Source organism: Sinocyclocheilus grahami, unplaced genomic scaffold (genome assembly GCF_001515645.1).
Source record: "Sinocyclocheilus grahami isolate Dianchi unplaced genomic scaffold, SAMN03320097.WGS_v1.1 scaffold353.1, whole genome shotgun sequence".
Lineage (NCBI taxonomy): Eukaryota > Metazoa > Chordata > Actinopteri > Cypriniformes > Cyprinidae > Sinocyclocheilus > Sinocyclocheilus grahami.
The window spans coordinates 812366-827118 of NW_015505532.1; the positions used below are offsets into that span (position 1 = coordinate 812366).

At 36.4% G+C, this 14753-nt stretch overlaps 1 protein-coding gene across 1 annotated transcript in view; it reads right to left on the bottom strand.

Annotated features, from left to right (window-relative positions):
- Positions 1 to 8684: 8684 nt before the first annotated feature.
- The window catches only part of LOC107548683 (5-hydroxytryptamine receptor 3A), a 9203-nt gene continuing 3134 nt past the window's right edge, over positions 8685 to 14753 (bottom strand). The window contains exons 5-8 of the mRNA XM_016229471.1: positions 13247 to 13419; positions 12785 to 12945; positions 10684 to 10911; positions 8685 to 9251 (exon numbers count right to left, since the gene is read on the bottom strand). Coding sequence (XP_016084957.1) covers positions 8979 to 9251; positions 10684 to 10911; positions 12785 to 12945; positions 13247 to 13419 — 835 coding nt within the window. The 3' untranslated portion in view covers positions 8685 to 8978. The remainder of the gene's footprint in view (positions 9252 to 10683; positions 10912 to 12784; positions 12946 to 13246; positions 13420 to 14753) is intronic.

Sequence of the window (14753 nt, forward strand, 5' to 3'; positions counted from 1 at the left end):
GCACAAAGTTTCCTGTAAGGGGTAGGTTTAGGGGTAGGGTTGGTGTAGGGCAATAGAATATACGGTCTGTACAGTATAAAAACCATTACGCCTATGGGATGTCCCCACTTTTCACAAAAACAAACCTGTGTGTGTGTGTGTGTGTGTGCGCGTGTGTGTGTGTGCGTGTGTGTGCATCGATGCTCCACACTCCAGTTCAGATGATGGCGGTAATGCACTAATAAGCTAGTCTGCCGACCGCCAATAAATAATAAAAGAACAGAAGACTTGGTTTTGGACGCACATCGACCATGAAGCGATCCCGGCATGCAATCTGCTCTGTGGTCGGCTGTAAAGCCTCACAGGTGACCTTACACCGAATCCCAGCCTCAGAGGAAACAAAAGCAAAATGGCTTGATTTTATATTTAAAGGAAATGTCCCAGAAACAGTGGGCAAAAACGTGCTTGTGTGTGCCAAACACTTTTCGCCGAATTGTTATAAAAACCTGGGCCAGTACGAAGCTGGACTCGCATCCAAGTTGTATTTATTAGATGGAGCTGTGCCATCAATCCGTCACACAGATGTAAGTGTTTTATAATAATTCTGCTTGTGCGTGTCTTTTGGTGAATGCACGCTCACACCAACATCTGAGGAAGTAGCTTATAGCAGGAGTGTCTAACGTTAACTTTCATGCATGAAGTAATAACTTACAATAGATGTGTGTTAACGTTACATTTCATTGGAATGTGAATCTTTTATTGCATTACTTTTAACTTTCCCCAACTCTGTCTGCATGCAATTCAAGGCCTTTAGCACTCCCATTAATGCCTGATCACTTATTTGCTCGTGAATGGTGAGATTTTATGGGTAAAACATAACCAAGAACCATGTTTGTTGCCTTTTTTGTAACACTTGGAGAAAAAAACCCAGATGCTGTAATTATTGCTGCTCTTGTTTAGGTAAGCACATACGAAGATTTGGCCAGGGTGCATCATGTGGCCTGCCAGACGGACCCACCAAAACTGTGCACAGTTGCCACCCAGCTTTCAATAACAACTCTACGACCTCACTACAGGAGCACAGGTTTGCTGACCCAGAGCCTTTATAGCATGTAGGGATGCAACCATTATAGATTTTGTTGGTACGAATATTGCCTGAGGAATAATCACGGTTTTACGATTATGGCGATTATTATGCATTTATTCATTTCCCAACATTACTAATGTATAAAATCACATGAACGCTCTTTAGATATTAAAGTGTTATTTATTGCTGGCTTTTCAAACAGAAATAACACAGTAACCAACAATACAGCACAAAATAATAATAAACAAAAGTCCATCTCTCCCATTTGGAATTAAAAAAGGTGACCTCTGCTCTGTAAACATCCGTGACAGTATTTCCCTTTTGAAAATAACAAATGGAAATAGATCACAAAAGTATTTAATGTTTTCAGTTTGTACATTCTTTACATTTCTTTTGGACCTGGAGTAGAGAATTTGGAAACATGGTGAAAAAAAATATTGTTGGTTTTTACTTATGAAGAATACTACAACAGGGAGAGTAAATAACGAAGTTAATGAAGTAGCCTATTATTAATATACGACTAATATTAACTGTATTTGTCCCACAGGGGAAACTGTTACTAATGATGGAAATAAACTGAAATATTGTAATCGACTGTCATCCATACGTATTCATTTTAATAATCTTTATAATAATTCATATGATTTTACATGTGGCCTGAGAAAATCATGTCTATTATTTTGGTTTGTGAGATCGGAGATCGCGCTGCGCACACATACAAACATTCAGGAGGACACAAACTTCTTGAGAATGCTGCCCCGTGACTTTTATTAATACAATAGATTAAATAGCCTACTGGAGAGACGCACAGACGCAGGTAGAATGCTGAGCTAACGAGCTGTAGCTTCGCGTCAGGCGGTTCTTGCCTTCACGTCGTGCATTTAAAATCGTTCAATGTACAGCTAGTCGTGCATTATCCCTTATGTATTCGCTCTTTAGCAGCAGTTTTTTTACTGCAATATTTAAATGACACCCGGGTCATTCTTGGTGTACCCAAAATGGTCCCACACTATCGACAAGCATTTCTCTGGTGGAAATAAAGCTTCGCTGTTTGGTTCCTCTGTCAGTTCATCTAATGCATGTAGTAGCCTCGTGCCTCTGATAAGCACATCATTTTAAGCTGGTGCACCGCTAGTGTAACTTCTTTCGTTTTGCACAGTGTAACAGAAACACTCGGTTTAGCGGAACCTTTACGATTAATTAACCGTGACGTTTTAAAGCGCGGTTAATCGCGAAACCGGTTAATCGCTGCATCCCTAATAGCGTGAAGTCATTTATTCCGGATCTGTGGTTTTTGTTTTGTGGTTTGTAATTGCTATTCATTTTTGAATTTCATACTATTCCATGGTAACAAAATGTCTATTTTTATGTATAACAGGTGTACAGGCAACCATGCCATGCCCTGATGTTGATGTTGGCACCTCAGAACCACCGCTGTCGTCAGCACCAATAAAGATGCCTCGCTTGGAGCTGAAGGAGGAAGAGGAGGACCAGGAGAGCCACTGGGTTCTGCAAATGATCGTGTAGATGCTGTCACCACTTTCACTGGCAGCAGATGTGACGTGAGTGACTTGACATTAGTAAAAATATTACATTCATTTGGATTGCATTTAGGGCTCCACGATTAATCGAATGTGATTGTCATGCGCATCTTGTCAGTAAAGCCAATCTCCATCATGTGCTTTCAGATGGAGCAGCATTTACTACACAGAGCCGTAGTTCACTGGCTGGGCGATAAAATCCACGCTATATAAATTTCCTCGATAAACGATAACAAGAGTTCGATATAATGTTTCTGCGGCAAAGGCTGAACGAAAGAGAACTTCTCATTTGGACTTTTTATCCATTCGGCTCAAAGTTCAAACAGCTAGAGTAGATGCGTTACTCGCTGATGCATCTCGGTCACGTGACCACTAAATCGCGCTGTGAGATCCAGTGTGAAGCGCTTGAATTCAGCGGAGAACACAAATGACTCTGTTTACAGCCAGATGATAAAGCACTGACAAACAGGAGAAACAGTGCGCAACGATACAGTCTTTCTAATCTACAAATCGCCATCAATTACTATAGATTTACTGTAGTACTACTAACTGCACCATGGTATTGTCAGAAATGTGGGATATTCGTGTCTAATTTTATTATATTATTAATGTAGACGTGTGTTAAATGTATTGAAGGAGGAGAAATGGAATATAATTACAGTATTTTTTGTGATTAAGCTATAGCGTTTATGCGTTTATACTAAATGCATTTAGACTACTGTTTTTCATACACGTACATAGAAACCGTATTACATTTTTAACCATGGTATTCTCAAACAGTCAGAATAATTACATTTCTCCATATAAAAATGAGGTTGCTACAATTTTGTAACGTTATTACGGATTTTGATAATGAACATAAATCTACATCTGCATCCTAACTCAAGCTACTATCAAATGTGTATTTCTAAGAGACAAAAAAAATTATATTAATATGAGGCAACACAAACCTGTTTCTTGATTTGAAACAATATTACTCATTAGAACATGTAGAACTAATAAATGTTTTTCTTATTATTTATTTTGTTAAGGAAAAATGATTGGAAATGTGTAAAGAATTCAAAAACGTGAAGTGTGTCGTCATGCTCTGACCTTAAAGAATAGTTTAAAACCACAATTAACCATCTGGTTTTTAAAACTTTAACATTGGAACAAAAACCTGCCTTTAAACTTGAAAGAAATAAAAATGTGACATTTATCGTGATAATTATCGATATCGACTGATATGAAAACAATTATCGTGATCATTTTTTTGGCCCAGCCCTAGATCACTGACAAGCTACACAAAACCGCGTTCATAAACGCAGACCGATTTAATCGCGCGATAATGAAATCGAAGATATGATGTGGCTTCTTACACAGAATAAGGCACGCAAAATATTTCATAGTATTCTAAGCAGTGAAAAAGGCTATGTTGATTAGCATTGCATTATTATATACTTTATTATAATAAGACGAAGTCGGATAAATCATATATTGGCCTAGTTGTGTGTTTATTAGTCACGTTGAATCAATGAAAGCAGTTAAATCTTCTGTTTATTCAGCAACCGCTATAGGGATTTCCTGGGTTTCTTCTTCACTGGCAGCAGATGTGACGTGAGTGACTTGACATTAGTAAAAATATTACATTCATTTGGATTGCATTTAGGGCTCCACGATTAATCGAATGTGATTGTCATGCGCATCTTGTCAGTAAAGCCAATCTCCATCATGTGCTTTCAGATGGAGCAGCATTTACTACACAGAGCCGTAGTTCACTGGCTGGGCGATAAAATCCACGCTATATAAATTTCCTCGATAAACGATAACAAGAGTTCGATATAATGTTTCTGCGGCAAAGGCTGAACGAAAGAGAACTTCTCATTTGGACTTTTTATCCATTCGGCTCAAAGTTCAAACAGCTAGAGTAGATGCGTTACTCGCTGATGCATCTCGGTCACGTGACCACTAAATCGCGCTGTGAGATCCAGTGTGAAGCGCTTGAATTCAGCGGAGAACACAAATGACTCTGTTTACAGCCAGATGATAAAGCACTGACAAACAGGAGAAACAGTGCGCAACGATACAGTCTTTCTAATCTACAAATCGCCATCAATTACTATAGATTTACTGTAGTACTACTAACTGCACCATGGTATTGTCAGAAATGTGGGATATTCGTGTCTAATTTTATTATATTATTAATGTAGACGTGTGTTAAATGTATTGAAGGAGGAGAAATGGAATATAATTACAGTATTTTTTTGTGATTAAGCTATAGCGTTTATGCGTTTATACTAAATGCATTTAGACTACTGTTTTTCATACACGTACATAGAAACCGTATTACATTTTTAACCATGGTATTCTCAAACAGTCAGAATAATTACATTTCTCCATATAAAAATGAGGTTGCTACAATTTTGTAACGTTATTACGGATTTTGATAATGAACATAAATCTACATCTGCATCCTAACTCAAGCTACTATCAAATGTGTATTTCTAAGAGACAAAAAAAATTATATTAATATGAGGCAACACAAACCTGTTTCTTGATTTGAAACAATATTACTCATTAGAACATGTAGAACTAATAAATGTTTTTCTTATTATTTATTTTGTTAAGGAAAAATGATTGGAAATGTGTAAAGAATTCAAAAACGTGAAGTGTGTCGTCATGCTCTGACCTTAAAGAATAGTTTAAAACCACAATTAACCATCTGGTTTTTAAAACTTTAACATTGGAACAAAAACCTGCCTTTAAACTTGAAAGAAATAAAAATGTGACTTTTATCGTGATAATTATCGATATTGACTGATATGAAAACAATTATCGTGATCATTTTTTTGGCCCAGCCCTAGATCACTGACAAGCTACACAAAACCGCGTTCATAAACGCAGACCGATTTAATCGCGCGATAATGAAATCGAAGATATGATGTGGCTTCTTACACAGAATAAGGCACGCAAAATATTTCATAGTATTCTAAGCAGTGAAAAAGGCTATGTTGATTAGCATTGCATTATTATATACTTTATTATAATAAGACTAAGTTGGATAAATCATATATTGTCCTTGTTGTGTGTTTATTAGTCACGTTGAATCAATGAAAGCAGTTAAATCTTCTGTTTATTCAGCAACCGCTATAGGGATTTCCTGGGTTTCTTCTACGGGGTGTATTTGGAGTTTCAGCGCGAGTGCGCCCTCTGGCCTTCGGATAGAGATTTACTACTGATCACAGAACCGTGCTTCCGTGATGAGATGCGCATGACTTATTGCAGCTTCTGCCTAATCGCGATTGCAATTTAATTTTGAAAAATCGTGCAGCCCTAATTGCATTCCTCAAAAGATGTTGTGAGGTGAAAGTTGGTCTTTTTATTTTAATGAAATTTATTTTTCTAATAGAATGGAATCTTCCAAGATGGCTCATTAGACAGCAACATATATTGTTTCTGAAAACTGCCTGCTGGGGCCCTTTGTTGGAGTGCCCTGTATGTCCGCGGGTTTCAGATGTGAGGACAAGAAGGGTTGGCACGTTCCTCTCTGTGGTGCCCACACAGAGTCCTCCAGAAAATTGTATAATCAACTGATTTTTGGAAGCACTCTTGAAGGGAAAGTACATCTTTCTGTTGCAGTGTATGCCACTGGTGCCTCTTTTTTTCAGACTTGGAAAAGGTAGGGGATATAGGGGATGTGTTTACTATATCACTGTATAGTAAATAATTGAATATAGCAATTAATATCACTACACAGGATTATGGAGAGAAATTAACTTGCTTTCCCAGAAGCCATACTGAAACAAAGAAATGTTTGTGATGAGATGCGCATGACTTATTGCAGCTTCTGCCTAATCGCGATTGCAATTTAATTTTGAAAAATCGTGCAGCCCTAATTGCATTCCTCAAAAGATTTTGTGATGTGAAAGTAGGTAGTTTTTTTTAATGACATTTATTTTTCTAATAGAATGGAATCTTCCAAGATGGCTCATCAGACAGCAACATATATTGTTTCTGAAAACTGCCTGCCTGCTGGAGCCCTTTGTTGGAGTGCCCTGTATGTCCGCGGGTTTCAGATGTGAGGACAAGAAGGGTTGGCACGTTCCTCTCTGTGGTGCCCACACCGAGTCCTCCAGAAAATTGTATAATCAACTGATTTTTGGAAGCACTCTTGAAGGGAAAGTACATCTTTCTGTTGCAGTGTATGCCACTGGTGCCTCTTTTTTTCAGACTTGGAAAAGGTAGGGGATATAGGGGATGTGTTTACTATATCACTGTATTGTAAATAATTGAATATAGCAATTAATATCACTACACAGGATTATGGAGAGAAATTAACTTGCTTTCCCAGAAGCCATACTGAAACAAAGAAATGTTGGCTTGTTGCAGAAGCTCAGTTGTCCTGACTTGAGGACTGACTCACCAGGTACTTAATACTGACTAACTATTTTATAGATATTACTGTCTGTGAAATAAATACATCGTAAAGTGGCGTATGGAATGTAAAAATCCCTGTAATGGCTGAGACAAACAAATCTCTCTTTTTTTTTTTTTTTTATTACGAATACGTGAGTTCCAGTATCATCGTGCTATATGCAATATGGTATTACCATGTACTATGATACTGTCAAGTATTTGTGAGGGTGTTAAAATAGTTTATTTTAAGTAATATTTAATATTAATAACCTTAATATTATCTTCAAAATCTTCCTTCATTTTATGGTTGCAGCTTTTATATTTATATATATATATATATATATATATATATATATGTATATGTATATGTGTGTGTGTGTGTACATTAGACAATAAAATAGTTAAGATGTACTAAGAATGAACAATGCTTTTAAAGCATTTGTAAATCTTGGCTCATTTAAATTTCTACATGCAAATTTATTTCATGATTAATTCAATATTTCAATAAGCATGACGAACACACATGAACTAACATTGAACAAAAGTATATACATGAACATTAACCAAAATTTGTGGCCATTTTAATTTGTGTTGTGCAGAAGAAATTCATACAGATTTGTCATGACATGAGGATGAGTAAATTTATGATTTTCATTTTTCATCCCTTTACGCCTAAAAATCCTAACACTCGGCTATAGGCTGCCATCTATAAAATCAGCTGTGCCATAACAATATTTACTTACACTTTTGATATTTCAAGTAATTTAAAAATTACTTAAGCAAAAGTATTAAATTAAATTTCTTTTGATATTTAATTATTTTTCTAATATAAAATCACCATAAAGATATCAGTAACACTTTGCAATAAAGTCCCATTAAGGTAATGTTAGTTAAGCACTAATTAAAATTCTGTAATGACAACTCTTGGAGGGATTGGCATGGTAATGTACATGACAATGTTAATGTGTTTGTTCTTGGCGGAATAGATCTGCTATGCTGCTGCTGCGGCAGAGCAAGTACTGAGACTTGCTACCGCCAATACTCCACAACATGCTGTGAGCATGTAAGAAATATTGCTGCTGCAAATATAACATACATGAAATAACCCCCATATAACGTACATAAATCACCTCGTAGCAGATCTATACAGGTGGAGCTGGGGAAGGTGGAGGGTTTCTGAAGCAAGCTGCAACTGCTACGGCAAGCACTAGTCATATATTTGAATGTTGAGCAGCGAGCTCATTGGCTACCGATACAGGAGAGAACCAATCAGCTGTGCCATGTGATAATGATGTCATTAGATCAGATTGAGTTGGACCTATCGGACTACACCATCTAGAGTTTCATGCCAGAACTCTGTATTTAACTAACAATGAGCGATACATTTGATACAATGTTTATTAACTTTTATAATTAGTTAAAAAACAACTGTTCATTTTGAGTTAATGCTAGCTGAGGTCCACTGAATAATATTAACAGATACAACTTTTGATTTTAGTGAAGTAGTACATGCTGTAATTAACATTAACTAAGATTAGTAAGTGCATTAGACATATTTTTCATGTTAGTTCGTGTAAACTAATGAAGTTTACTAGTGTTAACAAATGGAAGCTTATTTTCTTTACTTTTACAGTACTTAAGTATGACTGATGGTAAATACACTTAAAAATGCAACCAATATCTAAAGACGCTAAAAGACAGCTCATGAGTAATCTAAAATGTAATCAAAAGTAGACAGATAAAGTTAACAAAAACATGTTGTATTGCTACAATGTGTCATGTCATTTTTAATTAGGAATGAATTCCAATTCATGATCTAGATGGATTTTCCCCCACAAATACATATCACAGCCTCATTCAGTATAATGTGCATAAACTACAATGGAAAACCAACTCTGGCTGATCTGTTCTCTAATGAGTCATGCAGAAGAAGTCTTTCTGTACATCTCATGTACAGGCCTATAAGGGACATTCACTCATGGGAACCAAGCTTTGAACAGCATTATCAGAAACACAATTACTGTGGTTACATACAGAAAGTTAAAGATCACATCAACTATTGTTGCCACTCTGGTCCAGCTCAGGCATTTCCTCTCTTGTTGGTTTTGATGAGCAGCAGCAGCCTGAAGCTCCACGAGGATCTGCTTCAGAAGATCAAGAGCATACAGCCGCTCTTCATGCCTGTCTGTTTCTGAGTCTGGAGGGCTCTTAGTGTCCTTCACTGCATCTGTGAGAAGAATTATATTTAACTTAAAGGGGTCATATGATGTTGCTAAAAAGAACATTATTTTGTGTATTTGGTGTAATAAAATGTGTTTATGCGGTTTAAGGTTAAAAAAACACATTATTTTCCACATACTGTACATTATTGTTTCTCCTCTATGCCCCGCCTTTCTGATTTTTACAAAGCTCATCGGTCTGAAATGTGAGGTACACTCTGATTGGCCAGCTATCCAGTGCGTTGTGAAATGTTATGCCCCTACCATACTGTGATGGCGTGTCCCGGCCGGAGCGACGACACGAAAACATTAAAACCCATTATAAACGAGGCATTTGTTGCATCCAGTGGGGACATAATTATGGATTATGATTATTTATACTGTCTTTTTACGCGTTGCGTTGCATCGCGCCGCGTAAACATAAAACCATGTCTACATTTGTGATCAGAGAAATGACAAACAACAAGCGCTACTCTACACTGCTCAAAACTCGCGTTTGAATCATCAGTGGCAAATCCTTTAAATATGAAAACATACTTATAGTCTGTGAGTCAGAACAGCCGGCATTGTAGTCTACTCTCCCAGGATCAGGAAACAGTCCTCCATAAAATGTGCTGCACACATCTGAATATTTGGTTTGAACTGTTCTGGAACAGTGTTGTAAATACAACTTAACCACTGATTTCTAGTCGTGTCCTCTTTTGGAAGACCAAACAAAGTAGTTTTTCTTTCACAACGAAAACACACAGCGTCACACACAGCGGATTCGACGAAGGAGCGTCCGGAGGGCTTGCGGCAACCACATGTGACGACCCCAGGCTGGACTTTTGGAAGGCCAAACGAAGTAGTTTAGCTTTCATAACGAAACACACAGTGTCTCCACGACATGGTGGCGGCGGCGGCAACAACAATACTACAGCGAGAATAAAAGTTACGCCTTCTTTCTTTGTGTGAACATTTGGGCGGCGTTATGCAAATCTTCCCACATTCATCTGAAAGGTTATGAAATTAATCTATGACTTAATTAATAGGCCCATATTTAATAGCCCATATTTTAAGTGAAGATATGTCATAATAGCAACACTACAAATGCAATTTTAATGATTTTACACAATAACATAGGTTTTAATGAAAGGCGAAGATGTCTGAAATGTACATCTAATTCATTGAGATATTAAATAAAAAGTTATGTGTTTAAAAATACTGACAACATACCACTTGGGGTTTCTATGGCAATTCTGGGTGGCCCATCTTACCCCGAGGCTCTAATTTTATTTGTTTTACTTCCAAATAAAAATTATAACTTTTACTCCACACATCCAAAAACAAATAAACAGTGTCATAGATCACGATTTTCCAGATATGCAAAATTAGATCGATTAACCTCAAAACTGTTACGAATAACTAAATCTCACAAACGTTGATATTCAGATGAAATTACAAAAAAAATTCAAATGAGTACAGCAGAAAAACTCTCACCAATCAGAGGAATATCACTGGCAGTAGAGGGCAGCATGTCTTGGAGAAGCAGCAGTAACACAGAAATAGACAGAAGCAGAGTTACTTTAAATCCCAGCTTCTCTCCTCCAGCTGAATCGATGAAGAAGGAGGCCAAATCCAGAATAAGGAAGTAAAATACTGGCATTAGGAAGTTAATGACATACAGTAGAGGTCTCCTCTTCACGGTGATCTGCAAGTAAGAACAGAATAAATAATTTTTGATAGTTTTTACATATATTAATTACAATATATTTTTAAATGTGTCATTCATGTTTTAAAAGTGTCATTCATGTAAAACACTAAATTAACTATTCAAATTATTATTATTATTACTACTACTTAGTTGAATAATTGAATAACCGATAACAGACTAAGCAGAATCCAAGTAAAAGAGATTCATCTGAAAGGTTATGAAATTAATCTATGACTTAATTAATAGGCCCATATTTAATAGCCCATATTTTAAGTGAAGATATGTCATAATAGCAACACTACAAATGCAATTTTAATGATTTTACACAATAACATAGGTTTTAATGAAAGGCGAAGATGTCTGAAATGTACATCTAATTCATTGAGATTTTCCAGATATGCTAAATTAGATCGATTAACCTCAAAACTGTTACGAATGACTAAATCTCACAAACGTTGATATTCAGATGAAATTACAAAAAAAATTCAAATGAGTACAGCAGAAAAATTCTCACCAATCAGAGGAATATCACTGGCAGTAGAGGGCAGCATGTCTTGGAGAAGCAGCAGTAACACAGAAATAGACAGAAGCAGAGTTACTTTAAATCCCAGCTTCTCTCCTCCAGCTGAATCGATGAAGAAGGAGGCCAAATCCAGAATAAGGAAGTAAAATACTGGCATTAGGAAGTTAATGACATACAGTAGAGGTCTCCTCTTCACGGTGATCTGCAAGTAAGAACAGAAACCTCTATAAATACTTGGTCAGAGCAGCTTTTGACAGGGGTCACAATGTCTGATCCCAGTATCTCAGCTGTAAGGTTGTGCATCAAATGTGTGATTACCGAAAAGCTTGTTTTCTCTGTAAGTGGTTTTCATATTTAGCGAATAGCCATTGGATGAACACAAAATTACACTGAGACAACAACAACTACACAGTGAAGGGAATTCTGAACTGAAAGCTACACTGTACAGTACTTTTTATGGAAATAATACACTTTAAATGAATCTACTTAGGTGTGAAATGAATGCAATGTTTTCTGACAATAAACTGCATGTTATTTGCCTTACACTTTCATGATATTATCCGAGACTTACAAGTGAAGTGCACAAATCACATTAATGGCAGGACTTTCATAACTATACATTAGGGCTGTGCAATATATCGAAATATCGCAAATGTACATATCGCAATATGCATATCGCTACGGCTTGCAATATTTGGGGCCATGAACAAAAGACAAAGAGAAAATCACTCACTGCTCTTACCTAAATAAGTTTTGTAGCTTAAATAAGAACCAGTGCATATTGGATTCACAGAGTAAATACTAAGCAGTGTTGTATTTTTCCTTTTTATTAATCAGTTCCTAAACTCATGTTAAAATTATTACACTAATGTTAAAATTACATTATGTAATGCTAGAGTAGAACACTATCGTTCACTTTCAGAAGTTGTTGTAGGGGTGCTTTCTTCTCATAAAAAGTGAAACATGTATGCTAGTTATATTAGAATCAGAATCAGAATGAGCTTTATTCACCACTTAAGTGTGCGCAAACACAAGGAATTTGTTGTGGTTTTACAGGAGCTCTTGATTCATACATACAAATAACCATATATACAGTATATGACACAAGATAGTTATAGAAGTTCACAGAACTGACTCAGCAACAGCTGAGTAAAACTGTTTCATCTGAGCATGTGGCACTTTAAGCATTATCGTATCGCATATCGAATATCGCATTATTTAATGAGTTATCGCACATTGCATTTTTCTTCAATATCGCACAGCCCTACTATACATGAAAGCTCCTGTCATCAAGTCAAATTCCTGGATGGATGTGATGTGGTGTGTTGTTATCTTTCTGCTCTGTACCTTATATATCAGCTGATCCTGTGTTTCTCCTAGAGTAGTGACATTGGCTTTAGACGTATTTATACTAAGGAGTTCCCACTCTCCTTGAGTCTGAAAGGCCTTCTTGGAGCTGAGGGTCAGGAATGAAGCGTCAGAGAACGGGCTGATTACGAGCTCCTTGCCTGAGATAGCATGAGACAAATGACCAATATATATTACAATAACTTAACGTCAAAACTCCAGCAGGTGAAATAGGATCTTTAAAAGTCATGTTTGCCAACATCAGGGTTGTGCACCAATATTTAGTCCAAACTGAAGAGGTTTTTGATCTTTTGAATATTCCTCTTCCTGTCACTCAAATTTAAATGCAAATACCACATCTTGTGGGTGTGACTAATTCAATTTCACTTTCATGAACTGAGTTCTTCAGTTTTGAATTCTGACCAACTCTGATCGACATTGTTTTCTGAGTTTCAAATGTACTTGAATGGATCGGAGACTGAAAGGTAAAAGTGCAGCTTTGGACGTCGAAGGGAAACTGGTGCAGGTTCATCTTGCAGGCCGTGGTCACAGCAAAAGTGTTAGACGTCACAACAGCGCCTTGATTCTGCAACTGCACATACTGATTCTCCATTGTTGCGAACTCAGTCTTGATGCTAAATAGACAAAACAAAGCAAAAGTAAACTTTAAAGGGACAGTATACCCAAAAAATTTTAATTTATAATTTACTCATCCTAATGTCACTCAAAACTCATAAGACTTGGATTAATTTTCGAAACAAATGAATATATTTCCAATGAAACCACAGAGATTTCTGTCCCTCCACTGAAAGTCTATTGCACCAAAATTTTACGCTTCAAAAAGTTTATAAAGAAATTGTAAAAGAAATCCATATGAAGCAAGCAGTTCAGAGTCTTTTGAAAAAAAACATGATCCCACAAAACAATCTGTGCAGAAATGCGCCGCTCAAACTGTTAAGATTAGACAAATATGATCAGGGATTTTGTTAAAAGCAGACTAGCAGATCTTTCCAAATATTGTGATCTGCAGAGCAGTAGGTGCTACACACAGCCAGAGTTCATGAACACTGAATAGGCACTGCTGATGTGTAATTGCGGGCAGTTGTCAATATTTAGGGATTATGATGTCAGAAATCTTATTGCATCGTCTTCTTGTGAGAGTAAAATAATCTGTTTGGACTGGGAAGATTTTTTGAGTGTTTTCGTAATACAATAAACTATGTTAACACAAAAGACCAAGGAATTCCTCATGATATGACCCTTTTAAATTTCTACGTTTTCTACCCAAGTTTCAACCCAAAATATCTACAAGTAACAATCCATAAAAGGTCAATATCACCATAGAGTGCCTTTCAACACTCACAATACTCAAAAATGTTGTTTTTAATTTCCCATTCGCTTTATGTCATGTCATAAATAGTAGACACTTAAGTACTATAGAAACATATTAGCCAAGCTCCCACATGTTTTTTTTTTTTTAGATAATTATGGGCCATTATTCGAAGCATAAACCATAAGATATGTCCACCTTGTCATGGACATATATATAACTGTTAAATACGTTTTCATTGCAAAATTAAGATGCAAATTAAATTTTCTGAAAGGTATGATGTCCCTTTCCTAAAGAGGGTTATTTGTTTGCTTTCAAATTATAAATACATAAACGATTTTATGTAAAACATGTGTTTTTAAAGAAACGCATTGGCACATGTATTTTTTCTTATTTGGAGAAAACTGATATTTGGATGCAGTTTTTTGTTTGCATGTTATTGCCCCCACACCTAGCTATTGAACACACTGGATTATATAGATATGATTGAATTATTATTTAAAATATTATTGTAAAATATCAAAATGACAGGGTGGACCAGCACATGATGGGGTGGACACGTAAAGCAGAACACACAAAGCATGACAAAATATGACAAACATTTATTCAATTTCGAACACCCCCCCCCCCACCCCCCAA